The sequence below is a fragment of the Struthio camelus genome, chromosome 30 (genome assembly GCF_040807025.1).
Source record: "Struthio camelus isolate bStrCam1 chromosome 30, bStrCam1.hap1, whole genome shotgun sequence".
Classification (NCBI taxonomy): domain Eukaryota; kingdom Metazoa; phylum Chordata; class Aves; order Struthioniformes; family Struthionidae; genus Struthio; species Struthio camelus.
In genome coordinates, this window is record NC_090971.1 from 516,460 (window position 1) to 542,341 (window position 25,882).

At 62.6% G+C, this 25,882-nt stretch overlaps 2 protein-coding genes across 5 annotated transcripts; one reads left to right on the forward strand and one right to left on the reverse strand.

Moving 5' to 3' along the window:
• The first annotated feature begins 211 nt into the window (after positions 1–211).
• Positions 212–13,369, forward strand: F11R (F11 receptor). Of its 4 annotated transcripts, none has more exons than XM_068922641.1 (10): positions 6,641–6,730; positions 8,085–8,158; positions 8,233–8,289; positions 8,827–8,940; positions 9,128–9,271; positions 10,091–10,293; positions 10,373–10,475; positions 11,029–11,140; positions 11,554–11,602; positions 12,647–13,369. In XM_068922641.1, exons 2-10 carry the CDS (start codon positions 8,101–8,103, stop codon positions 12,680–12,682), a joined length of 876 nt encoding a protein of 291 aa, XP_068778742.1. In that variant the 5' UTR covers positions 6,641–6,730; positions 8,085–8,100; the 3' UTR covers positions 12,683–13,369. The 4 variants fall into 4 exon arrangements, 3 of the variants coding, with proteins under 3 accessions (XP_068778741.1, XP_068778742.1, XP_068778743.1); XM_068922642.1 differs by lacking the exon at positions 6,641–6,730 and adding an exon at positions 7,601–7,606; XM_068922640.1 differs by lacking the exons at positions 6,641–6,730; positions 8,085–8,158 and adding an exon at positions 212–281.
• Positions 13,370–14,868: 1,499 nt separating this feature from the next.
• On the reverse strand, positions 14,869–23,907 carry KCNJ10 (potassium inwardly rectifying channel subfamily J member 10). The gene is made up of 2 exons (XM_009667382.2): positions 23,820–23,907; positions 14,869–16,116 (listed from the first exon to the last, which is right to left on the reverse strand). The coding sequence occupies exon 2, from the start codon at positions 16,114–16,116 to the stop codon at positions 14,980–14,982; it is 1,137 nt and encodes a 378-aa protein (XP_009665677.1). The 5' UTR covers positions 23,820–23,907; the 3' UTR covers positions 14,869–14,979.
• Positions 23,908–25,882: the final 1,975 nt, after the last annotated feature.

Sequence of the window (25,882 nt, forward strand, 5' to 3'; positions counted from 1 at the left end):
TGGAGCGCGGCTGAGGGCGGGGCTTCGCCTTCACCTGGCTGAGGAGGGCGTTCCGGGTTGGCCCGGCTCCAAAGGGGGCGGGTCCGGCCGGCGGCGGAGCCCTATCGGCGGGCGGGGGCGGGGCTCACCTGGGCGGGGCGGGGCCGCGGCCGCACCTGCGGGCGGGGCGCGGGGGGCGCTCAGTGCGGGCGGCGGCGCGGCGGGAGCGGCTATGGCGGCGGCGGGGCGGCGCGGGGCCGGGCCCGGTCCGCTGCCGGTGCTGCTGCTCTGCGCGGCCGCCGGTGAGTGCGGGCCCGGGGAGGGGGCGGGTACCGGCCGCGAGCTGCTGGGGCGGGGGGCGGCACCGGGGAGGTGCCCGTCCTGGGGGCGGCGGGTCGGGCCCGGCGGGGGGTCCCGGGGACCGGCGGGGGGTCCCGGGGTCGGTGCCGCTCCCGGCGCCGGCGGCCCTTTCCGCGCCCCTCGGCCCCGCGCCGGCCCCCGGGGCCGGTTCCCGTCGCTTTCGCCCCGGCAGCGCCGCGGCTCCTCAGCGCCGGCCATAACGGGCTATTAATAACCTGCCCGGCGCTTCCCTGCCTGCCGCGGGCCTCCTGCCGCCGCGGCGGGGGAGCCCCCGGGTCGCCCGGGCCCGGTGCCGGAGCTCCCGCTCGGCCGCCTGCGGCCTCGTGGCGCCCGCCGGAAGATCCCGGCCCCAGCTCCCCTTATCCGGTGTTTCCCTCGGCGGGGGCCTCCTGTCCCCCGAGCCGAGAGCCGGGGGGCCGGCCGGGGGCCCTCTGCGGCAGCCGCGCGACCTTCCCCTTCCCCGGTTCCCGGCAGGTCGCGCCCGGCTTCGAGATGCTCCGAGATAGTCGCCTGGCTCCGCTTGGGCCTTGCGTTCTGGAGGCGGGTGCTTAAAAAACTTATTTTCGTTTTTCCTCCTGTAAAGATTGAGATGAACGTAGGTTTGACGAGGCACAGCGCAAGAGGCTGGTGGGGGATGAAGCCCGCAGGGGCTTTTTGGGCTGGTGGAGTGTGCTGGCAGCACCTTGAACCCTGCTGGCCGTTCCTGCCGGTTTTGCCCCAAAACGGTCCCTCCGATGCCCTCGCGCCTCCCGCATGGTGACGACCAGCGGGACCTCGATAGTGTCCCGGCGCTGGGACCGTAGCGGTGCCCCCTCGCTTGGGGACGATGCTCAGCCCTGGGGGGACACAGCCGCGTGTCCCTGCCACGGTGATGCTGGGGGCAGCTTACAGAAACGCTTCGGCCAAAGGGCGATGTGGGAAGAGGCGCCGGTGAGCCTGGCGTTAGCGCCCAGGTCCTGGACGTGGAGGAATCGGCCCCAAATCTCGGCTGGGAGTCTGGGCCGCGCTGCCGAAGGGGCGCTGCCAGCCTCCGGGCCGCGAGGTGTGACCGGCCCCATCAAACGCAACTTAGCTCCTTCCAAACCTATCATCGCTTCTCACTGACGCCCTGCAATTCTGCGTGAGTCAGTGACCCTGGGGAGGGCTGCGCGCCCCGGCGGGACGCGAACGCCGTCCCGAGTCGCGTGGCTGCTCGCCCTGGGGGTCACTGCCAAGCGCTGACTCTCCTCAGTGTTTTGCACCGGGGAAGTTTGGTCTCGGCTTCGCCTTCCTCTGCTGGGGCGAGTGGTTGGGCGCAGGGCTGCCGGGACCCTTCCCTCTGCGGGGACGGGGCTGCGCTAGGACTGAGCGCGTGTAACCAAGGCCCGTCGCGCGGACTCTTTCGCCGCGGTGCGCTGCCTGCAGGCTCAGGCTGACGTTTGGGGCTCGTCCAACGCAGAAGGCACAGCTGCACCCTCTCACCCCGCCGTGGCCGCGTTCCTCGGCTGGCCGAGCCGGTCTGGACGTGCTTTTGGTTGTGTTTTGAGCGGCCCGGGTTGAATCTTTGCCCAGGGCGAGCTGGGCGCTGCTTGGGGGCCGCGGTGAGGGCTGAGCCGCGCGGGCTGCCGTGGAGAGCTGATCTGGAAACCCAGAGCAGGAACAAACGCGATGTGGGATTTTAACCCCCGAAGTCTGGCCTTGAGCTTGTTTAATGGGTGCAGGGGGATGGGACAGCTCAGGAAACCTGGTGCAAACAACCCTGCTCGCTCTCCCTAGGTTTTAGCCCAGCAGCTTCTTGTTAAACAGCTTTTCTTGTGTTACAGATGTTTTTACATCCTTTAGACACGGTTCAGTGGAGATCTCAGCACCGGCAGCTATATTCCCCCTGCTCTTCCATCCTGCTGGCCTTTTGTCCTCCTTTTACCAATTCCAAATTTCTTCCAAATCGGGCTGGGAAACCAGTTGTGCCTCCTAACAGTGTTCCCGGCGGGCAGGACAGCAGCGCGGGTATCTCTGCCCCAGCTCCCTTACAGCAACAGTGAGAGTTAACTGCTGCTCCCGGTGTCTCAGGTTAATGTGTAGCTGCTCTTACATTGCCCTGTGCTGACAAAGGCCAAAGTTAAACTGTTACTTCAGCGTCTTTCTCATCCACCTTTGGAGGCTGGGTGAGAGCAGGCACGTCCCAGCCCTTCTCCGGGACCAGGCGTTGGCCCTGTGAGTGCCTGGGTCGCCGTCCCAGTCGCCCGACTAGCCCTGTTGGCCGTATGTGCTGTGTCCGCCCCATTCCTGGGGCTCAGGCTGAATTTTCCTCGGGGTGAATTTGATTTAAAGTGTCGCCTGCTTCAACGGGCACCCGTTGGTCTCCAGCACACGAGACACAGTGCAGACAGCCACGAGTCAGCTCGGCAGTTGTGGCCTTCCTGTTGCTGTGCCGTGCCGTCCCCTCCCCTCCATTGTGCAGGAACAATTCTGAGAGCCGGCGCGGAGTTGGCTCCAAATTAGGGATAAAATGCTTTTATCCTGCGGTAGCCGGCAGCCATCTCCATCCCATGCAGTGGACATGGGGCAGCATCTGGGGTGAGCAGCAAGCGATACAGTCAGCCTGAATTTGGGTTTTACTAAACTTTTGGGGTTTGCTTGGGGGCTGAAATCCAGCCCAGGGTGAGCCTGCGTTACAGCTGCTGGGCCCGGAAGTCTGCTTACAGCAAGGCTCCTGTATTGCAAGGGAAGTGGGACTGTTTCCTGGAGGACAAAATCTTCCTGGTGAGATGGGGAAGGTGGTTTGCTCCGGTCAACAGAGCTGTTGCCCAAATGCCTGGGAGGGGGTCAAATGGCTGTGTCTCGAGTGGGCATCCTTGTCCATATCCCTGCTGGAGGAGAGGTGTGAGCGGCATTGGGTCTTGGCTGCTCGCTGCACCCGTCCCTGGGGCTTTCTGCCTCGCCAGTTCGGCTGCCGCTGCTTGCATGGCTCCTTCCCCAACCCAGATCTGTCAAAGCGGACTGGCTGCTGGGAGAGGAACTGGAGCCCTGACGTGTTGTGACAGAGCCAGCGCAGGAGCCGGCACATGGGTCGTTTTGCCACAGTGCTGGCTGGCGGAGCCGCCCTGGCCTCAGCAGCGAGGAGAGATGGGGACCGGTGCGTTTGCACCTGCGGGCCGCGATGCCGAGAGCTGTCTGTGCACCTCTAGGCCAGAGGGAGACTGAGGCAACGCTGTCTGTGCCAGGGCTGTCGGGTTGGGAAGTCCCGTTGTCTGGGCTGTGGCTGCCTTGCCAGTCTTATCTGGGCTGAAACCAGCCTGCATTTACTGGCTGTGATACTCATCTCCTGGGCCAGGTTCCTCCTGGGGCTCACCGCGAGCAAGCCTGTGTGTCGAGGCCAGTGTCACCTCTTCTCTGCTGGCTTGAGACCTGTCCTCCATGTGGGATGGGGCAGGGATGTCACCTTTTTGCTGTTTTCCTCCCCCAGGTCCATCAAAAGAAACCCTGAAGCGCTTCTTCCCTTGCTGCCCACCCGTGTGGCTCCTGCTGAAAGCTGCAAAATGGTTTTGAGCAGCCGCATGGAGCCTGCCTAGCGCCGCAGGAGCATTTCTGCCTTTTCACATTGATGTTAAACCGGGTGGGCAGTGAGTCCTAAGGGTGCAATGCTCCTTGGGGGGGTTTCTTAACGTGACGGCTGCGGTGCCAAAAACATCCCAACGCTGGCGTCTGTCACAGGGATGGGAATGTACCCCCCCCACCCTAGGAGCAAGCACAGGCCTTTTCCAAGCTCAGCTGCCACTCTGCTGTGTGGGGATGTCATTGCATCCGGCAGCTGAGGGTTTTTTCCTGTCCTGGGGCTTGAGCAGTGCCCCCTGAAAGGGCTGCACCGCATGGGATGGGATGGGGAGCTGGCCGCGGGCCCAGGCGCAGGGTGTGTTTGGTCTCCCTTCCTCCCTCCAGGAGCACACATTTCCTGCAGGAAGCTGGGGCTGCTCTCTGAATCGGGAGCTTTGAGTCCCGAGGCTGAGCCATCTCCGCACGGCAGAAACGCGACAGAGGGGAGCCAAAGCCACCAGCCCAGGAAGGGAGCACGTCCCGCGTTGCTGGGGGGGCGTTCCTGGGTGCTCACGCCGCGGTGGGTGCCTGTTGCGTGCGCCGAAGTTTCCAGTCCTTGTGTGGAAGCGGGAGGGTGTGGAGCCCTTCCCTTTGTGTGGCACTAATCCCGGCAAAGCTGACCATAAATCATGCGGTCGTTCGCTTGGCATCGCATGAAGGTGGTGACCGGCCCGGCCGGCCCCGCTGCTGCCTGTTTGGTTTGCATTTGCCCAGCGTTTTTTGGGAGCTGGCGTTTTGAAACGCACCCCCCTCTTGGATGCTTTGTGTTTTGGAGCTGTGGCTCCTGACACCTGGTCTTGTGACTTCTTGTTGGTCTCCTGCGTGTTTCACCTTGGTATCTCTTTCTGGTGTTGGGCCCTGTCGTGACTGCAGAGAACCGCACGGGTTTTGCTAGGGATCGGAGGCTGAGCACTGCTCCCCACTTTGGGCAGCATCTGCCTCCTTGGTGTGTCCATGTGAGCTGCAAAACGCGCCTGGGGCAGGCGGGGACGGCCCGGGGACTCCGCGCAGGGGAAGGGCTGTCCCCATGCACGTGCTGGCTCCAATTTCCGTCTGCTTCGATCTCGGGGGCTGTTCACCTGCCCTTCCTCGGGAAGCCAAGCCGCTTTGCTCAGCCCTGCTTGGGTTTCATTTGGCAGCTGCTCGGGGTGCAAAGGTAACGCTCCCTTCGAGCGACTCGAGGCCAAACCAGGTCCAGTTCCCGGGCGCTGCAGCCAGCCCAGCCTTTCCCTGCAGCATGACTCACCGACCCGTCACGGTCATCCTCCTCCACATCCCCAGAGCCCGAAACTCTGCTGTGGCTCTCGCTGCGAGGGTGGCTCTGCCCGGCTGCTGCTCTGTGCCCTCGTGCTGCCCGTTTCGACATTGGGCTGGTTTGCAAGCTGCTTCCTCTGGTAGCAATTGCGGCCTTGAGCCTCACTCCCTGCTGCCTTTGTAAACAGCCTTGTTGACAAGTCAAACGGGCTGGCTGCAGCACCCAGGCGTTTTGCTCCTGTGAGCTGGGAAACCGGTACCCCCTCGGCTCCATGAACATGCTCCTGAGGGGCGGACTGGTAGCACGAGCCCGCACTGGCTGGAGGGACCAGCCGCTGGCCCTTGGTTGCCCCGTCGACAACCACATCCTGCCAGTGGCATGGCAAAGCAGCGAGCTGGGTGTCTCGCAGGGCACGGGGAACAGCCACGTTTTCTCCCCTGCCCTCACCCTGTCGCGTTGGCTCAGGATGTTCCCAGGGGTCAGTCTCTGCCCGTGGCAGCACCAGGGTCCACACAGGAGATGGCACGAAGGTTGATGCCTCGTGGGTCCTCTGCAAAGCCTATTCGAAGCAAATGCTGCCATCTCACTGCACACCTCCGGACAGGCAGTGCAGGAGAGGGGGGTCCCCAGGACGAGCTCTCGTCTGTTGTGATGGGATGTCCCTGAGACGTGCCCCATCACCAGGGCCGATCCAGCCTCGCTGCAGCTCAGGTACGACTCTGGCCTGAGCGGGCGACGCTTGCACCAGTCTCTTCTCTTTGCCTTGCGCTGCCTCTGGGGAAGACCGAAACCTGGTCACTGCTGGCTCCCAGCACCTCCCGGGGTCGATCGTTGCTGAAAAATCCTCAACGGGGGATTTGTGGGCGATGCGGGATCTCTGGGCCTGGGGCTGTTGAAATCCAGCAGTCCTGAGCCATTTGTGCATCAAGCAGCTAGCGTATGGGCAGACCTCTCCCTCCACGCTCCCCGTTGAACAGGGGGTGGCAGGGAACAGAGTGGGGGATAAAGAGGGGTTTTCTGGTGCTCTGTTTCTGAGGGTGCACTGCCTGGCCCCCATGCCCAGTGTGCGACTGCTCCATCGAGGCGCTGGACAAAAACACCAGGGAGCCCGGAGCAGACACCAGGTTTCTGGCTGCGTTACGTCAAGCTGCCGGTTGTCGCAGATGGGGACTGCGGGCAGCCCTGAACAAGGTCTCTGCAGCTGCTGGTTTACTTTTCCCATTAATCCTGAGGGCTGAGCATGGCGGGACATGTTGCTTGGGGGTTTCCTCTTGGTAGCTCTGTGTGTGCTGGGCCTGGAAAAATTAGGCTTTAGAAGTCCTTGTAAAAGCAGCTAGAAGAGGAGGAGTGCATGCATGTGTAAAGGGGAGGCATGTGTGAAAAGGGAAGAGGAGGTGTGTGCATGGCTGTTAAGGGGAGGTACATGCACGGGTGTAGAGAGAAGGGATGTTTGTGTGTGTATGCATAGAGGGCAGGGTGTTGTGAAACACTCTTAGAGGCCACCCTGGCTGGTTTCCTGTGAAACTCGGGCAGGGAATGACGGCAGGGGCGGCGCTGGAGCAGGTAGGACAGGTCTTTCCAGCTCTTGTGGCCCCTTGATGGCAGGCAGTGCCGCACAACATGCTGGCCTTTCTGCCCTGCGGCCCATCACCATGGCCTCAGGGCTGTCACTGTTGTCCTGCAGCCTGTTGCCATGGCCTCGGGGCTGTTGCCATGGCCTTGAGGCTCCCAGTAGCCTCCCCAGCTTGGCAGTGGCAGCAGAGACTGGGTCTCGACTCCATTTTGGGATCCCAGACTGCTGTGTCATGTGACTGTCCCGATGTCCTCCCCTTCCCATAGCACCAGGACATGAATGCAGACAGGCTACGAGGCAGCAAGATTTTGGCTAAAATCTTCCTTGCTGCTTTGAAATCACTTCCAGGGTCTGCCCCCCAAATCTCTCCTGATCTCAGAGTATGAAGAAATGCACCCAGCTGGTACTGTTGGATCTTATAGGGGTGCCCTGTGCTGGCTCTTTCCCCATGGACACCCTTCCTTGCCTCCCAATGACCTTGTCCCCTCCAGCTGGGTGCACTGCCACTGGCCCCTGCTCCCCAGGGATGCCACCCTGCAGCCTGGGCCTGTTTTTGGGACATTTGGGAGAATCTGGAGCTCCCCAAACACATGGCCTTGGAGAACTTCTCGATGCTCCATGCTTTCCTGGTGCGCATCCCCACCGCCGGCACGCAGTCACTGCCGGAGCCCACCAGCACCCAATGCGTGGCGCCTGGCACAGGCAGCGCCGAGTCGGGCTGCTTCTGGCTCTGCTGGCAACTGGGCTGTGCTGATAAACCCTGGGCCTCGAGGTCAAGAGGTGCTGTTAAAAGCTAACTACATTTGTAAACTGATTAACAAGCAAATCAAGGTAATGTAAGCTGAGAGGAGAAACTGGAGTGTGGGGTGAGCTGGGTGGAGATACAGGTTGGGGGCGGGGGGCAGGGGCTTTGCCATAGGCTGCTCTGGCAAGATAATTTGTCCGTGGCCCTTTCTGGCTCTCAGTCCCTGTATCTCAGGCGCTTGTGCGTGGGGACATAGCCGTTGCTTGGCTGATCGCCGTTGCTTGGCTGATCGGGGCTGGTGATGGGGCACGTCTCAGGGACATCCCATCACAACAGACGAGAGCTCGTCCTGGGGACCCCCCTCTCCTGCACTGCCTGTCCGGAGGTGTGCAGTGAGATGGCAGCATTTGCTTCGAATAGGCTTTGCAGAGGACCCACGAGGCATCAACCTTCGTGCCATCTCCTGTGTGGACCCTGGTGCTGCCACGGGCAGAGACTGACCCCTGGGAACATCCTGAGCCAACGCGACAGGGTGAGGGCAGGGGAGAAAACGTGGCTGTTCCCCGTTGCTTGGCTGATCGGGGCTGTCTCCCTTCCAGGGAAGGGAAAGCTGTAATGTCTCCACAGGCCCCCTATATTGCTCCAGCAGCCAGTGGCACTGGACCTCTCCGTGGTGAGCATCTCTGAGCATCTCTTGGTTGCGTTTTGCCCTCCGCATGTCTCAGTTGTGCCTTTTCCTCCCCTCAGGGTCGCTGGTAGGAGCCCAGATAACCTCTGAGACGAAAGAAGTGCCTGAAAACCAATGTAAGTGCAGTGCTGGCTGGGAGGGCTCAGGGCTGCCACATGCTGACCTAACCCGTGACTCGGAGCCATTCCCTTCCTGCGTGGTCTGTGCGACGCTGCAGCGCCTGGGCTCGGACACGCGGGCTAAGTCATAACTTCTCCACAAAGCCCTCAAATATCGTGCTCCAGCAATTCAGTATTGATTTGAAGGATCTGAGAGCAAACTTCCCGTATTTAGCCTGTCTCGAAGGCAGGGCACCCTGGTTTTTGGCTGGAAGGTGTATCTGGAGCATGTCCAAGCTCACATGCTGCAGTCTTATTCTCCTGACACTTTTGGGAGCTGGATGAGAAAGCATTTTCCTGTGCCTCAGGTTCACCTTGAGGCCTCTGAACCCTCAGAGTAAGCTTCATCTGATGCTCGGGGTAGAATTCCCCTATGCTGGGGCTTAATCCTGTCTTGGAGGGGTTTCCCATTTCAAAGCTGCTCCCAGAGCTGCATGTCTGTTTGCACGTGAGATCTGGGCACACAGCCGCTCAGCATCCACTCTCTCCTGCCAGCTGCGGACATCCCCTGCTCGGCATATCGCTCCAAGTGGAACAACCCTCGCATCGAGTGGAAGTTTCAGAAGGGCTCATCGCTTGTGCTGTTCTACTATGGGGGTCAGCTTACAGGTACTCAGCCTCCCACGGGCATCCCAGGGTGTCCCCCTGGTGCCGGAGAACCAGGCACCCTCAGGTTTGCAGTTCGCTCCTGCGTTGGCTGGCGCATCCCGTGGGCACTGGTTTTATTGCTGGTGATACCGGGACGGCCATCCCTCCATCCACCAGAGCTCGCTGCCTACATGGCCTCTCTCCGCAGAGCCATATAAAACCCGCGTCCAGTTCTCGCCCACCATGATCCACTTCACAACGGTGACGCGGGCTGACACGGGCAAGTACATCTGCGAAGTGGTGGGGGAGAACAGCGAGATCGCCAAGTCGGAAGTGAACCTCATTGTCCAAGGTATGGACTTCCACACTCTCGCAGCCACCGAGTCCTGCTTGTTCTCGCTCATCCTGTTGGGAAGATGTGTTTTTTGGGTTTTTCTGTTTTTTTTTGTCCTGGAGAGCCTGCCCTGATACCTCCTGCCTTAGCTTGTCCCTGAATGTCACTTAGGAGGGGACTCAACCTGGCCGAATGAAGGATGCTGAAACAGCTCCCGCATGTTGGCAGCGGGGTCGGGCTGGAGCCTGCAGGGTCGGGTTAACCAAGCATTTCCAGTTGAGCGGCTCCTGTGCATGATGCTGGCCATGAGCAGAGCTTTAGGGAGCGTTATAGCCCATGGCCCTTCTGAACCTCGGGAGACCCCTGAGCCTAAGGGTCAATAACAGGCCCATGGTGGCTTGGTGGGGACACTGCTTTCGATGACATGAGATGCAGCTGATGGGGCTGGCTTGGTCCATTTCTCTGTGAGATGCCCCTGGCAGCCAGGACTCTCCTCAGTTTGATGCTTCCCCCTATAAAACACTTGTTCAGTGGGTGAATGTTAAATGTGAGGGTGACCGTGCTCCAGGCTGTATTTGGTTAGTTCTGGGATCAGGGAGGGATTGAGCTCTTCTTCCTTCTTTGGCATGTCTTTGGGCACCAGCTTTTGGTGTGGCTTTGGGTGCCTCAAAGATGAGACACAAAGCAGGGTGACAACCTGCTTCTGGTGACTGGGCTTCGAGCCCCCTGCTCCTTCCCATCACCAGGGCAGCTGGTTGTGACCCACTGAGCAGGTCTCAGCCCTGCACGCCCTGCCAAGGCATTGGGGTGAGCCTTCATGCGGCCCTTTCCCGGCAGTGCCTCCTTCCAAGCCTGTGGCTCACGTGCCCACCTCGGCCACCATCGGCAGCAAGGCCCTGCTGCGATGCACCGAAACAGATGGCTCGCCGCCCCCCACCTTCCAGTGGTACAAGAACAGCATGCTGATGCCCGCAGACCCCAAGACCAGCCTGACGTTCAGGAACTCCTCCTATACCATAGACTCCACCACGGGGGTGCTGGTGAGCACAGGGTGGGCCCTGAGCTCCGGGAACCCGAGCGTTTTCCCCGGGCTACCATCACGTCTTCTCTCCCATCTAGACTTTTGAGCCTGTAAGCAGCTTCGACACCGGCGACTACTACTGCGAGGCGTCGAATAACGTGGGGTCCTCCCAGAGATCAGAGGCCATCCACATGGAAGCCAGTAAGAAATAGTGGGAGCAGGCAGCATATGTCTGTCCCTATGTGGGGCCCTTCTAGGGCCTTGTCTGTTTTGAATGTCTAGCACAAATCATATTCTGGGGTATACAAGTGTCTGGGTTAAAACACTACCCCAAAACTAGTTTATCTTTCCAGTGCTCGGGGTTCGGAGACACATTAATTAGCTATGCTGTTAATGACCCTGCCATATGGTGTCCTGGGCTGAAATGAGCATGTGGACTGATGCTATGGAGGGGGAATGGGGTAAAGGTGTCCTTGGAGATGCTTGAAACTTGCCTGGGCCTGGTTACGGCAACCTGATCCAACTCTGCATTGGATCCAGCTTTGATGTAGGCCCTCCTTTGAGCTGGGGTTGGACCAGAGACCCCAGAGGTTCCCTCTGACCCCTGTCATGGTTCTTAAATGCACTTCTGTGTGTTCGTGCTGGACTTGTGGGTGTTGAGCTGAGGGTTTCCGTGTCGTGCCCAGAATAAGCCAATCTTGTGCCCTGGGTTGGGATCCAACTACCCTCCGACAGCCCTGTTCTCTTCTGCCAGGCGAAGTCAACGTGGGCGGCATCGTGGCTGCAGTCGTGGTCCTGCTGATGGTGCTGGCACTTGTGGCCTTTGGCATCTGGTTTGCCTACACGCGGGGCTTCTTCAGCAGTGAGTACTGCGCTGCACGCTGATCTCCAGGCGCATGGCGTTGGCCGTGGCTCCCCATGGCTTGCTCACGTCTGTGCCAGTGTCTGTTTTCTCTGCCATCCCCTGACAATCCTGTTCTGTTTCTTCTTTTCAGAGAGAAGAGAGTAAGTGAACCTGTAATACTGCTGATTCCTTCCCTGCTGGTCCCTCTGGATCTCTGCTAATGGGAATGAGTGGTGTCTCCCTGGGGTTTGCCCGGGCACAGTGATTCCTCTCCCAGCCCAGTGTCTCCTTGCGGGAGCAGGCAGAGGGCTGTGCCTAGCACTGGGTGCCAGCACTCCTGCCAGGCTGGGCACGTGGCCTGGCGTCACCAGGTGCTTGGGGGCGGCCGAGGGGCTTTGGGTGGTGTGAGGGGTCCTAACGTCTCTCCTTCTCCAGCACCGCCGGCAAGAAGGTCATTTACAGCCAGCCCTCGCACCGGAGCGAAGTGAGTATGCTGGCTGGGAGCTGTTCATCCTGGCAACGATGTTTGCTCAGTGTGGGGTATGAAGAGGGGTGGTGATGGGCACTGCACAGTCATGTCACATCTTGTCAGGACGTGTTCTTACCCCAGGACACATTCCCTGGGGAGTTCCCCTCAAATACTTCTTGATGGCTGTGCTTGGCCTTTGTCCTCAGGCTGCTGAGCCCTCTTCTTCATTTTAAAACCCTGTGCCCAAAGGGACGAGCGGGGACTCCAGTGTCATCCTGGGCTCATGGGTGCCGTTGCTGTCCTGGGCTCCAGGGGAAGCCTTTCTCTGAGGGTCCTCAAGAGCTACAGGGCTGCTATGAGCCCCGAGCTGGCAGCAGATGCTCTGTGCTTGGTAACATCTCGTGCTGCTGGTGGCTTCTCAAGCATTCAGCACAAGCTGAGCTGGGCTCCTCGGGGACTGGGAACTGGTCCCACTGGGGGGCAGTGGCCAGGCCTCCTGTGGACATCGCCTGTCCCTGCGTCCGACGGCAGGGGCCCCTCGCGGGCTGGAGATCGGCAGCCTGAGGGTTTCCCCAGCTACCTGTAAACTGGCTCACTGTCCCGGTCTGTTCACAGGGAGACTCGCTCCTTTTTAACACTTACTATGCAAAGTACAGAGGGGGGGAAACCCTGCAGCGTGCAAAGAGAGGAAGACTGGGGCTTTCGGATCACTGGGGTGATGGTGTGCGGCACAGCGAGCGCAGGCTGGGTGGAAGAGCAGTGTCTATGCGCTTTTCCCCTCCGGCCAGGCCCAGCCGGTCGGTACTGCCATCCAGGGCTCGTTCCTGAGCTAGCCGCAGGGAAGAGCCGCCGGGTACCTGAACCCCCTTCTCCAAGCAAATCTTAGCAGCTCGAAAGGACCAATTCCCCCCTGGGGTGTGCCCCGGTGCCCACAGCCTGGGGGTACCTGTGGGTATTGGGCAATTTGCTGCACCCCGTGGGCGTCCCACTGCCTTGTGCCATGCGATGCCCAGTCGCTGTTACCTATCGTCACTGACGTCCCCCCCTTTCCATCCACAGGGAGAGTTCAAACAGACATCGTCCTTCCTGGTGTGAAGTCTGCAGGAGCTGCTGCTCCTCCCTCACCATGAACTGTTGTAAATGTTTCTGAATTACTGTAGCTATGCCATGATTTTAACTTTTTTTTTTTTGTCACATGGTGCCTTTTCAGTGTCACTTCAGACCCCCTTGGTTTTTCAGGGTAGGTCTCATCTTTCCCCCAGCAACCCAATGCCTTATTCCCTTCCCCTACGTCCCAGCGGGACCCACGTCCTGGCCGTGACTCAGAGGGACCGGTCCTGCCTCTCCCCTGTACCCAGCGCTGGGCTCGTTCCTCCCACTACTCTGCTTGTTGCAAAGCACCAGCTGCTGCTAGCGGCTGTGTTGAGGTTGGTGCCACAGCCGCCGTGGGTTTCTCTGCTGTATCCTTGCCCCGCTCCCAGGAGGCCCAGGGCCTCTGGTCCTGCTTGGCTCCTCCCGGGATGAGGTCTGAGATGCTCCTCGGAGGGGATGGATCTGGGACTGGGAGCTGATGTAACCCTGCGTCCTATCCTGGGGGGCCGGGTCTATGTCACCCGTGACTGCTCTTGAGGCTGGAATGGCCGCTGGTCCCAGTTGCCCCCCTTTAACTGGGCACACCAGGCCGTTGGGGCTGAGCTGTTTCCTCTCTTAAAATAGTCGTAACCACTAGTGTGATGACTTCTGATGTCCATTGCTGGCATTAAATAAACGTGTGTCCTTGTACAGAGTTCCTGGTGCCATTTCTGGGGAGGGAGGGACAGGCTCTCCTGACCTCAAGCCTCCCTGGTTTTGGGGGCTAAGCTGTGAGTGGGAGGAGAACGTGCACCCTTCCAGCCACCGTGGAGACGCTGGTCATGGCAGCAGTGACACGGGGACAGCCTAACCTGGACCCCTGTGGCCAGGGACCCCTGGGCCCCTCCTAGTGTCACTAGTCCCATCCCTGAGCATCCTCTAGTCCTGGAGTGAGTGGATGCAGCAGAGCTCTTCCCAACCGCGAATATATGTTTTATTTAGTAATTTTTTTTTTCCTAAATGCAAGAAAAAACGATGTGCCCCTGGCAGAAGCAGGGCATTTAGTGAGCAAGTCTTTCCAGTGGGTAAAACGTTTCTTCCCAATTTATATATATATGTGTATATATATATTAGTGGAACTATATATATATATATGTATGTAACCTGGACTCAGTGCAGCGAGGGATTAAGAGGCCCTACAACCCAAGCCCCAGAGCAGCGGTGGTTTTCCCCGGGATAAGGAGGCGTTAATAGGCAGAGGCTCTACGTTAGCAGCAGCGAGGTTGCTCGAGGGCTGCCATGGAGGTGGCTCCAGCGTGGCTGCAGGCCCGGGGCCCCTCCCATGGGGCCTGGTGCTGCAGCCATGTCCAATTTTCGGTGGCTGTCCCTGGGAAGGCAAGAGGGCCCCACTCGGAGAAGGTCCTGGCTCTGGGAACATCCCTGGTTTGGCTTGGAGGGTTAGAACCGACAGGGTGCTTTTCCTGCCTCAGTTTCCCCATTTGGCGCAGGAGCCCTGCCGCTTGTGCGTGCACACTCACGTGCAACACCCTGGCCATGGGGACTTGCCCTGTGGCCCCCAGAGGCTCGGGTGCCCCCAACCCATGGTATGCTGGGGGCCGGGGGCTGGCAAAGCAGCCCTGTTCTTGCCCTGGGTGTGTGGGGTGAGATGGGGCCCCCGACCTCATCCCGCTCTCAGCCTGCTGGGGGCCGTGGCTAAGCTGCAGGCCGGGGTCAGTACCCCCTACCTGAGCCTGTTTGGCTCTGCCGCAAGGTCCCCAGGCGGCAGCAGGGGCAGCTCCTCTGCCTGGCCCCGTGTGGAGCAGTCAGAGCTTCCCCTCCCCGTGCACGTGCATAGCGAGCAGGTTGGCCAGGCCATGGCCAGACCATGGCAGGATCCTGGGCCTTCCTCCAAGCAACGTGGCACCTCCACAGCCAGACACTGTGGCCATAGATGTGCCCAAGGGCCGGAGGTGTCCATGTCCCCCCAGGGGCCAGCATCTCCCGGCAGGGTTGTGCCCACCGTCCTCTGAAGCACAATACCGGCGCCATCCCTGTAGGTGGCGTCGGGGGCTGAGGATCTTTCTAGCTGGGACCAGCAGAGCATTAGGTTGGGGGAGGGAGTGAGGACAGACCTGTCCCTGGCTGGGCTGGGGTAGGGGACACTGTCCCACCGGCAAGCAAGAGACCACAAGGCTCTCGGCAGCCCCAGGCTGGGGCCCGAGAGAGCTGCCCCATGCGATGAGGAAGGGGGAAAAGGCCCGGGAGGATGGTGAGAGCCAGGATGGGGGGAAGAGCCAGTGGCATCTCCAGGCGCCGGCAGTTCAGACGTTGCTGATGCGGACGCTCAGCGGTGCTCCCTCTCGCTCCTCTGCCTCCCGGAAGGACTCCTCCAGCTTGACCTTCTCGGGGTCTCCAAACCGGACGGTCTCGTGAATGCAGCAGGGTGCTGACACCTTCACCACCTGGTCAAAGAGGCTGAAGTCAGCCACGTACTTGCCGCTGGCTGAGAGGGAGATGGCCGGTGTGAACTCGTAGCCCCAGAGGATCTCCTCGGGCAGGTAGGATGTGCGCACCTGGCATGTGGCGCTGGTGGACTCTACAGTGCCGCTGAGGATCACCACGAGCTCAAAGTCGCCTTCGCCTGTCCGCAGGGCCATGTCCCGGAAGGGGCTGGCGTCATCCACCACATGGTAGAAGGTGAGGGGCAGGATGAGGAAGGGGCTGTCAGAAGACGTGTCCACCTGGAATTCCACGTTGACCTGGTTGAGCCGGACGCTTTCGCCCTCCTTGGTGAGGTGGGTCTGGAGGAGTTTGCCCGTCACCTGGCAGCCGATGAGGAGGCTCTTGCGCATGTTGGCCACGCGGATCATGAGGCAGGTCTTGCCATTGTGCTGGGCCACCACAGCATTTTGACTGAACTTGATGGTCTCGGCTCGCTTCTTGGGCCGGGCGATCTTGGCCAGGAAGGTGCCGGTGATGAAGATCTCCATGATGGTGGTGAGGACCAGCTGGGTGATAAGCAGGACAATAGCAAGCGGACACTCCTCGCTGATGTAGCGGAAGCCATAGCCAATGGTGGTCTGGGACTCGAGGGAGAAGAGAAAGGCACCGGTGAGTGTGTGCACCTGCATGACGCATGGTGTGTGGTTGGCTGGTGGGTCGAACTCCAGCAGGTCCCCGTGCATCACGGCCACCAGGTACCAGATGACGCCAAAGGCAAACCAGGTGCCAGCAAAGGTGGCGGAGAAGAGCACCAGCTTGTACCGCCACTGCATGTCGATGAAGGTTGTCCACAGGTCCTTGAGGTACAGGAAGCGCTTGTCAGCAATGTGCTCCATCCGCACATTGCTCCGGCCGTCCTTGGTCATCACCCGGCGCTTGCGCAGGCCCGAGCCAATGAGGGGGCGACTGTCAGTCTGTGTGGTCTGGCTGTAGTACACCTTTGTGGCTGACGTCATCTGGAAGAGATAGCAACGGATGCATGGTGAAGAGCTGCCATGTGGGTGTAGGGATCACTGGGATGGGCTCATTGAGGCTTTGGAGACATGGAGGCAAGGTAGATGGATGGGACAGAGTGGTTGGATGGATGGATAGTGTGTGTTAAGTGGATGTACAGATAGCTGGATGGACAGAGAGGATGGATGGCACATGTTGGGTGGATGGATAGATAGATGACAATGGATGAACGGCGTGTGTTGAGTGGATGGGCAGATAGGTGGATAGATGGATGGAGAAGATGGATGGATAGCAGATGAATGGATGGGACAAGAGTCTTAGAAGGCCAATGGTATCCTGGGCTGCATTAGGAAGAATGTTGCCAGCAGGTTGAGGGAGGTGATCCTCCCCCTCTACTCAACCCTGATGAGGCCTCACCTGGATGGAGTGCTACATCCTGGTCTGGGCTCCCCAATACAAGAGAGACATGAACTCCTGGAGTGAGTCCAGCAAAGGCCTACTAAGATGATAAAGGGACTGGAGAATCTCTCTTATGAGGAAAGGCTGAGAGAGCTGGGACTCTTCAGCCTGGAGAAGAGAAGACTGGGGGGGGGGGGGGGGGATGGAAATATGCATAAGTATCTGAAGGGAAGGTGTCAAGAGGACAGGGCTAGGCTCTTCTCCGTGGTGCCCAGTGATAGGACGAGAGGCAACAGGCACAAACTGAAACACAGGAAGTTCTGTTTGAATGTGAGGAAAAACTTCTTTCCTGTGAGGGTGACTGAGCACTGGCACAGGTTGCCCACAGAGGCTGGGGGGGGTCTCCTTCCCCAGATATATTCAAAGGCATCTGGACACATTCCTGTGCAATGTGCTTTAGGTGACCATGCTTGAGCAGGGGGCATTGGACTAGATGATCTCCGGAGGTCCCTTCCAACCTCAACCATTCTGTAATTTTGTGAATCTGTGACATTGTGTGGATGGAAAGAAAAGAGTGAGTGGATGGGTAAATGAATGGATGGACCTGATGGCAAGGTGGATGGATGAAAGCTGAGGCTGGATGTACGGTGCTTCTTGGGCAGCTTGGGTGGAGTGAAGTGGATGGGCAGATGGAGAGGGAGGCTGCACTTGAGTGGACTGGAGGAAGTTTAGCCATGGATGAATGAGTGGGTGGATGGAAGGCTGAGCTGGTTGGGTGGAAGAAGAGGCAGGATGGGTGGGAGGATGGAGTGATGAAGAGGATGCCAGGGTGGCTGAAGAGGATGAGCAGGGGTGGATGGAAGATGGGTAGGTGGACAGATGGAAATCTCTCTACAAAGAGATTTCCTGGGATCAGGGTTCTTCCCCCTCACCAGTGCCCCCCCCCCCCATTAGGCCATGCTTCCCTGCCCCATCCTGTATGGGACTCGGGGGGGAAACGGCACTGCAGTATGGTGGTTGTGTCCCCCTGTCCTCACCCCATCGATGCCCATCCTTACACATAGACATGCTGATGTTTCATATAGGTTCAGTGCTGCTGAATGGGGCCCAGGGGGGGCATGAGCAGCCACAGCCCCCCCCCCAGCACAGTGCCAGGCCGGTACAGGCTGAGCCAGGCACCACAGTGAGCATGGTGGGGGGGGGGGGAATCATCTAACCTTGGAGGGGCATGGGATCCGTGGCACTGTCACCCGGCAGCATGGGGACGCTGGGGCCCCAAACCCCGGGGGGGGGGGAGGGGCTGACAGACTCGTGGCACCTCAGGTACAGTGTTGCTTTCGCTCTCATCCTTCCTGCCCAGCTGCTCCTCAGCCAGCCCCTAGCCAGCTTTCTGTCCACCCGCCTGCCCAGCCTTCCTTCCATCCACCCGTCTGTCTGTCCATACATCCCTCTATCTATTAACCCATCCATCCACCTATCTGACCATGCACACATTATCTATCCATTCAGCTGTTTGTCCATCCACCCTTTGTCCACTTATGTGTGCATCCATCTATCCAGAATCCAGCCATCTGCTCATCTATCCATCTGTCCATCTGTCCAGGTATGCATTTACCCATCCACCTCTCTTCCATCTGAGCATGCATCCATGTGTCCATCCATCCATCTATTCATCTACCCATCCATCCCTCTGCCCATCCATCCATCTATCCATCTTCTGTCCGTCTTCTGGCCAGTGCCAGCCATGGGTGCCTGGCGGGTGCAGGGGCTCCACTTCCCATCGCAGCCCCACAGCCCCAACCCTGGGGCTGTCCCAACTATCCCCTGCCACATTGCTGTCCCCGCAGCAGCCCCCACGCTGGGCACCGCAGGCTGCTCCGTGCCTCAGTTTCCCCTGCAGGGACTTGTGCCAAGCAGGGGCAGCACGCAGGCTGGCAGGGACTGGAGAGGAGACCCAGGCGTCCTGGCCTGGCCTTGCCCTCAGTGTCCGGGAGGACGAGAGGCTTGAATCGCCCTGGGGAGGAAGAGGATGGCGGCGGTAAATGGGAGGTGACAGAGACAAATCGCTGGCGGCACTGCAGGCTCGTTTCCGTCTCCGGCGCCGGCCCCGTTCCCGGCAGCACAAAGCCCCGTGGCGGGCGCAGAAAAGGCCCTTGGAGCCACCTCAATGCCTGGCCGCTGCCATCCCCCCCCACCCCCCCCGGGTGAGGAGATGCCCCGGATGTGGCCGGGCTGGCGGGCAGAGTGCCGGGGACGTTGGAGACACGGTGGCACCTCCAGGGAGTCTCCGGGGGCCCCGCCGCTGTGGGTGGCCCTGCCACTGGCACTGCTGTGCCATGTCCTGTCCCGCTGCCTCCGGGCTGCTCTTCCCCTCCTTCCAGGGCCTTTTCTGAATGGGGGGATGTGGGGACAGGCAGGACACGGGTGCCATGGCCGTGCCACAGCATCACAGCCACTGGGTCACCCCGGCCCACGCTGACCCCAGCATTGCTGCAGCCTGTCCCCCTGCAGTGTCCCTATCCCTGGCAGATGCAGCCCTGCGGGCGTCCCTGCCCATGCCACCTTGCCGTCCCTGCAGGGACACAAGTGATGTGCAAGCTCACGGAGGAGATGGTGGCAATGGGACCTGGAGATGCCGGTGGCATGGACCTGCCACATCCCCATCCTGTTCTGAGCTGCTGTCTGTCCCTGGAGCTGCCACATGTCCTACAGCCACCATGTCCCCAGAGCCACAATTTTTCCCCAGAGCTGCTGCCTCCGGGTCTCCAGGGCTGCTATGTCCCCAGAGCCATTGTGCATCTCTGCAGCCACCACTTGTGTCCCCAGAGAGGCAACATGTCCCCAGAGCCACCACATCCCCACAGTCACCACATGTCCCCAGAGCTGCCATGTGTCCCAGGGCCACCACGTCCCCGGTGCAACCACATGTCACAGAGCCATTGTGTCCCCAGAGCTGCCACTTGTCCCCAAAGCTGCTGCATGTCATGAAGCCACAGAATCACAACAGAATGGTTGAGGCTGGAAGGGTCTGGAGATCATCTAGTCCAACCCCCCCCCTGCTCTAGCAGGGACCTCTAGAGCACATTGCCCAGGATCGCATCCAGCCGGGTTTTGAATAGCTCCAGTGAAGGAGACTCCACTACCTCTCTGGGCAACCTGTGCCTGTGCTCTGTCACCCTCACAGTAAAGTTTTTCCTCAAGCCACCACATGTCCCAGGAGCCACTGGGTGTCCCCAGAGCCACCACATCCCAGGAGCTCTGCCCATGGGCATAGGGACGTCCTCAGCCATGTGCCTGTGTGGGCCAGGTGAGCTGGCATCGGGGCTCTTCCCCGCTGGCACGGCCACCCCGTGCCTCAGTTTCCCCCGGGGATCCCAGGGACCGAGGGGAGAGATGGCCAAGGCTGTCACGCACACAGCTATAACATGGCTATAATACAGCTCCTCCTCCACACGCCTGGACACAGGTGGTCCCAGCGCCCCTACTGCTCCCCCCAAGCCTCAATCCTGGGGGTACCACCCTGCCCCCCCCCACAAAATGTCCTCCCCTGGGTCCCAGCACCCTTCTTTAGGGTTCCTGCACCCCTCTCTGGGGCCCCCGCACCCTCTCAGTTCTTGCACCCATCTCTGGGATCCCTGCACCCCTCTTTGGGGTCTCTGCACCCATCTCTGGGATCCCTGCAACCCCTCTTTGGGGTCTCTGCATCCCTCCCCAGGGTCCCCGCACCTCTCTGAGGTCCTTGGCCCTGCCAGCAGCCTTGCACACCTCTCTGCTGTCCCAGCGCCCCTCTCTGGGGTCTTTGCACTGATCTTCGGGGTCCCTGCACCCCTTCTGGGGTTCTTGCACCTGTCTTTGGGGTCCCTGCACCCTGCAGGGTCCCTGCACCCTTCTCTGGGGTCTTTGCACATGTTTTTGGGGGCCCTGCACCCCCCCAGGGTCCCTGCACCCTCCAGGGGGTGCTGGCGCCCTGGGGTCCGGGTGCCCCGGCGCCGCCTGCCCCGCGCCCTCCAGCCCCCGCCAGCTCCTGCGCCCCGGACACAGGTTGTGACAAGCTGGCGCTTGTTCCCCGGTGCCCGCGGGGCACAGCCGCACCGTTGCCACCCGCCGCAGCCTGCGCGCTCTGGTTACCCATTAACCCGCCGCCCGCCGCAGCCCCCGGGGTGCCGCGGCCGTGCGAAGCTGCGTGCAACCCCACGCGCACGCCGCCGAGGGCCCAGGCGTCCCGTTGTGGCGCCCTGACCCTGTGTGGGGGGTTGGGGACACGCCGGGGCCGGTGGCACGGCCGGCTCGGGCATCGTTCCCACACCCAGGCACGATGCCAGGCGCGTCCCCCCCTTTCCTGCCCCACGGCAGCCCCCCAAACTGGGTGCTGGGGACCAGCCCCCCCCCTTTACTGGTGGTAACTGGGAAGGGCCCCTCCCAGACCATCCCCGGCGTGGGGCAGGTCCCGTGGGGTGGCGGGAGGGAGGGGGAGGCTGTGAAAGCAGCCGGGCGCTGGGGGGGGCCGGGGCCGGGGACAGTGGTGCCTTTGTGCGCCCCGGAGGAGAGGCCTCAATGGAGCTGCCGGCGCACAAAGGCGCTTTGACGAAGCGCGCTTCGTTAGCATGCACGGCGCGCAGCCCGCTGCCATCCCCGCGGCCCCGTGTCGAACCCCCTCCACGGAGGGTCCCGGGCCGGGGGGGGGGGGGCGATGCCAGCCCTCACCACCCACCCCACTTTGCAAAGCTGCTGGCAGGCCCCCGGACACCTGGGTCCTTCACCCCCAATTTTTGCAAAGTTGGGGACACCCTGAAGCCCCCCCACCCGGTGCAGCTTTGCACCCTCCTCCCTCCGCAGCCCCCAGCGTTGGGGCTGGGTTGGGGCCACGGGGCTGTTTGCCCGTGGGCCAGGGCAGGCCAGGGGGCCCCGAGGTGGGAAACGTCCCCCTGCCCTTCCCACTGGTGTCGGAGATCAGGCGATAATTCCCAGCGCGTAATGGGAAATGGGATGCTCTGCACAGTGCACAACCCTTGTTGGACATCAGAGAATCCACTCTGCGGCGGGGGTCCACCCCCCCGGTGCTTGCCAGGGCCCCGCAAAAGCTGCGGTAGCTTATCAGCCAGGCCGGCGGCCCTGCGCTGAGCAGCCAGGGCTGCAGGTTGGGGGAAAAAAATCCCAATTTTGGCCACTTTTCAGGCACAACTTTGCTCTGCCGCCCAGGAAAGCCGCGGCGAGGCCCCGGCCGCCCCCAGCTGCGGACCGACCCCTGCGAGCTCAGGGCGACTGGATCCCGTGGCAAAGCCTGCCGCATCCCCCAGCGGCCCCCGGCAGCCGGGCTGACCGCGGCTCCCGGGCCCGCACCGGCCAGGACGCGTGGGAGCCGCGGCGGGAAGCCCGGCCGGAGCCAAGCGTCCCCACGAACCGGGAGATCTTCCAGGCGGGCCCCGGGGCCGTGGCTTGTAGCCACTTGGCCGGAGGAAGCCGGGGGCCCGAGCGGCTCCCACGGGCCCCGCTGTCCCGCCGGTCGGGGCGGACGAGGCCGGGGGGGGGGGGAGCCGAGCGCCGGCTTTGACGGAGGAGAAACGGGCGCTTATCTGGCATCGCGGGGGCGAGAGCCGGAGCTCGGCAGAGCAGAGCGACCTCGGAGCCGCAGCGCTCCCCGGGGCCGCTGGGACGAGGCCGCTGCCGGCGCCCACCGCCGCTCAGCCCGAGGATCCGCTCGGCGGCCGGTCGGAGCCGCGGCCGGGGCCCTGCCGCAGCGCAGCCCCCTGCTCCGGCAGGGTAACCCGCAGCCCGGTTAACCTGCAGCCCGATTCACCCATAGGCTGGTTAACCTGCAGCCTCACTAACCCTCAGTGTGGTTAACCTGCAGCCCGGTTAACTCGCAGCCCGGTTAACCCATGGCCTGATTCACCCGCAGCCCGGTTAACCCGCAGCCCGGCTCATCCAGGGCCTGGCTGATGCTCAGTCCAGCTAACCTGCAGCCCGGCTAACCCACCGTGGGGACAGTCGGCAGCCCAGACAACCCCCAGCCCGGGTGACGCACGGCTGGACGGCGGACGGGGCCGCCGACCCGGAGCACAGGTAACCCGGAGGCCGGGGGGCCCCGCCAGGCACCCAGCCCTCGCGTGGCCAGCGGGGACGGGGATGCCCCAGTCCCTCCCAGGCAGCTCCTCAGGTTGGGGTCATGCTCCCTTTGTCCCCCCCCCCCAGCAGGTCTGGGATTGTGCCAGGACCTCGGTGTCCCCCCCTCCGGGGCGGGGACCTGCCCCAGCGTCACGGCCCCCTGCCGGCTCCCCGCTCGCCCCGCCGGGGTCAGCACGCCCTTGAAATGCCCTTGCCCCCGGGGCCACCCGCGCTGCCGGGCCCAAACCCCCCCTGTGCAGGGTCAGCCCTGTGCCCTGGGCTTGCATGGGGACAGTGTGTGGGGGGGGGTTACAGCCCCCCCAGGGCCCCAGGCAGGGTTTAGCCTCTCCCAGCGCCAGGCTGAGACTGTCCCACATTGTTATATTGGTGGGAGGGGGGACGCAGGTGGAGCAATATGAGTGGGGCAGGACCCCGTAACCCCATCGCAGAGCCAGGGTGCCCCCCGCTGCCATTGGGGGGGCTGAGGGGTCCCCGATTTGGGACTCACTTCCCAGTGTGGGAAGAGCCCATCCTTGCAGCCTCAGGCCTCCTGCCCAGGGCACTGTAGGGATGCCCATGGGGCCTTGGGGGGGTCCTGGCACCCCCCCCGAGATACCCGAGGAGGGGAGGACAGAGGGGTGGGCAGGATAGGGGATGTGGTACCCTCTGTCCATCCTGCCGTCTGTCCGCCTGGATCCCTGATGGGCTGGAAGGGACATGGGGGACATGGGGACTTGTGACTGGGGATTTGGGGGACATGGGGATGTGGGAGAAAGGGGAGATGCAGATATAGGGATACTGGGACCAGGGATTTGGGGGCATGGGGACACAGGGGGCATGGGGACATGGGGATAGGTAGATAGGGGATAAAGGGCATGGGGACATGGGGACAAAGCAGGCATGGGGATACGGGACATGGGGATAGGAGGACATGGGGACAGAGCAACATTAGGACACAGGGATGCAGGGACAGACAGAGGGACACACCCCAGCCGAGTGGGCCGACCAGGAACGATGCCAGGCACCCCAGCCCTGCCGGGCAGCCTCTGAGGGTGGCCTGGCTGGGACGGGGGACACCAAAGCAGGGGGACGGACACACCGAGCAGGACCCCAACCCCTGTGGCGGTGGCACCACCACCCGTCCCGTCCCATCCCGTCCCGCCCGTCGGGGGACCGGTGCCAGAGCCCGGCGGCCCCTTACCTTGCTCGGGGAGGGGGCACCCGGGGGTGCCCTGGCCTCGCTCAGCCCGGCCGCCACCGGCTCCCCATGGGCTTTATGGCTCGGCGGGTCCCGGCCGTCGGTGCGAGCGGGCCCCCCCGTCCCGGTCCGCCTCGCCGGGCCCGGCTGGCACCAATTAGCGGGGCCCGGGGAGGGGGCCGGGGGGCGGGGGAGGAGCCGGCGCGGGGAGGGCCCGGGGGGGTTAATGGGGTGGAAAACGAGCCGGCCCGGCCCGGGTCACGTTACCGGCCCCGGGGGGGCGGGCACGCCGGGACCCGCCCCGCCGGGGCACCGCGCCCGGCCGCCACCGGCAGCGGCAGCGGCGCCGAGCATCGGGCAGCGGCGCCGGGCACCGGCTGCGGCGCCGGGCACCGGGCACCGGGCACCGGGTACCGGGCACCGGGCACCGGGCAGTGGCGCCGAGCATCGGGCAGCAGCGCCGGGCACCGGCTGCGGCGCCGGGTCCCGGGCACCGGGCACCGGGCATCGGGCACCGGGTACCGGGCACCGGGCAGCGCCGCCGAGCATCGGGCAGCGGCACCAGGCACCGGCTGCGGCGCCGGGCAGCGGGCAGTGGCGCTGGGCATCGGGCATCAGACACTGGCAGCAGCACCGGGCACTGGGCTCCGGGCACTGGCAGCAGCACCAGGCATCGGGCACCGGCAGCAGCAGCGGCACCGGGCACCAGCACCGGGCACCGGGCGCTGGCACTGTGCAGGGGCACCGGCACCGGGCTCTGGGCAGGGGCCTGCTGGGCACTGGCCCCCGCGCTGGGCACTATGCACCAGCGCCGGGCAGGGGCCCATCAGGCACCGGCACTGGCCACTGGCAGCGGGCAGGGGCAGCCAGGCGCCAGCGCTCACACCAGCACCAGGCACCAAGCAAGGGCCTGCTGGGCGCTGAGCACCAGTGCCCAGCGCCAGCACCAGGAAGGGTCCCACCGAGCACCCAGCACTGGACAGGGTCCCGCTGGGCACAGTAGCATCCGCTGGGGCAGCCCCCCAGAGCGGCCATGCACAGGGGACCCCCAGGGACCCCTTGTCCCTTCTCACCCCCCCCGGTGTCCCTCATCCCTCCGCCAGGTGTGCACACACGGTGCTGTGACCTGGAGGGTGAGTGCGAGTGTGAGTGTGAGTGGGTCCACGTGTGGCGGTGACAGGAGGAACTGCTGGGTGTGTCACCCATGTGCACATAGTGCATTTCCGGAGGGCGCACACACACACACACACACACACACACACACATACACACCTATGCACACGCGTGCATACACCCATGCCCATGTCTAAACACACGCCCAGAGGTGTCTCCCTGCACTCGCATGCACACGTGTACCCATGCGCACGCAGACACACACACACATGCACAGGTGCACACATGCATGCATGCATGTGCCCACAGGTGCACATACACCCCTGCACACACGTGCACACGCACAAGCGCACCTACACTTACACACACACACCCAGGGGTAACCCCACCCGCAGTTTCCATAGACCAGGGTGCTGCCCCCGAGCACATCGCTCCACCCCACGGGGGCCACACAACCAACCCCCCCCCAGCACCCCCCGGCTGCAAGCAGGGCTGACCTGTCCTGACAGCCCCTGGGGGGGGGGGGGGACAAGCCCTGGGTGCCACCCGCCCGCAGCCTCTCCCAGCCCCGATGCTCCCAGGGAGAAGCAGGGGGGCGACGCGGGGGCCCTACGCCCGGGCCAGCCCACGGGAGCACAGAGTGGCCGTGGGGCGCAGCCGCACAAGGCCCCGCTGTTCCCGGGAAGAGGCCGGTTCCCCCCCCGGGGCCAGGGCACAAAGCGCCTTTGTGGGCCGGGGCTCGGGCCAGGGAGGAGCCGGGGCCCGCCCAGGCCCCGCGCCGCAACGTGGGTTTTGCTGGGCCAGACCAGGCTCCCCCTGAGAGAGCCCTGGGCTAGTGACCAGGAAGCCTTGGCTACTGGAGCAGAGCCCTGGGCTAGCAGTGGAGGAGCCCTGGCTCCACATGGAGAACCCCCCTGGCTAGCAATGGAGGAGCCCTGGCTAGCGATGGGGGA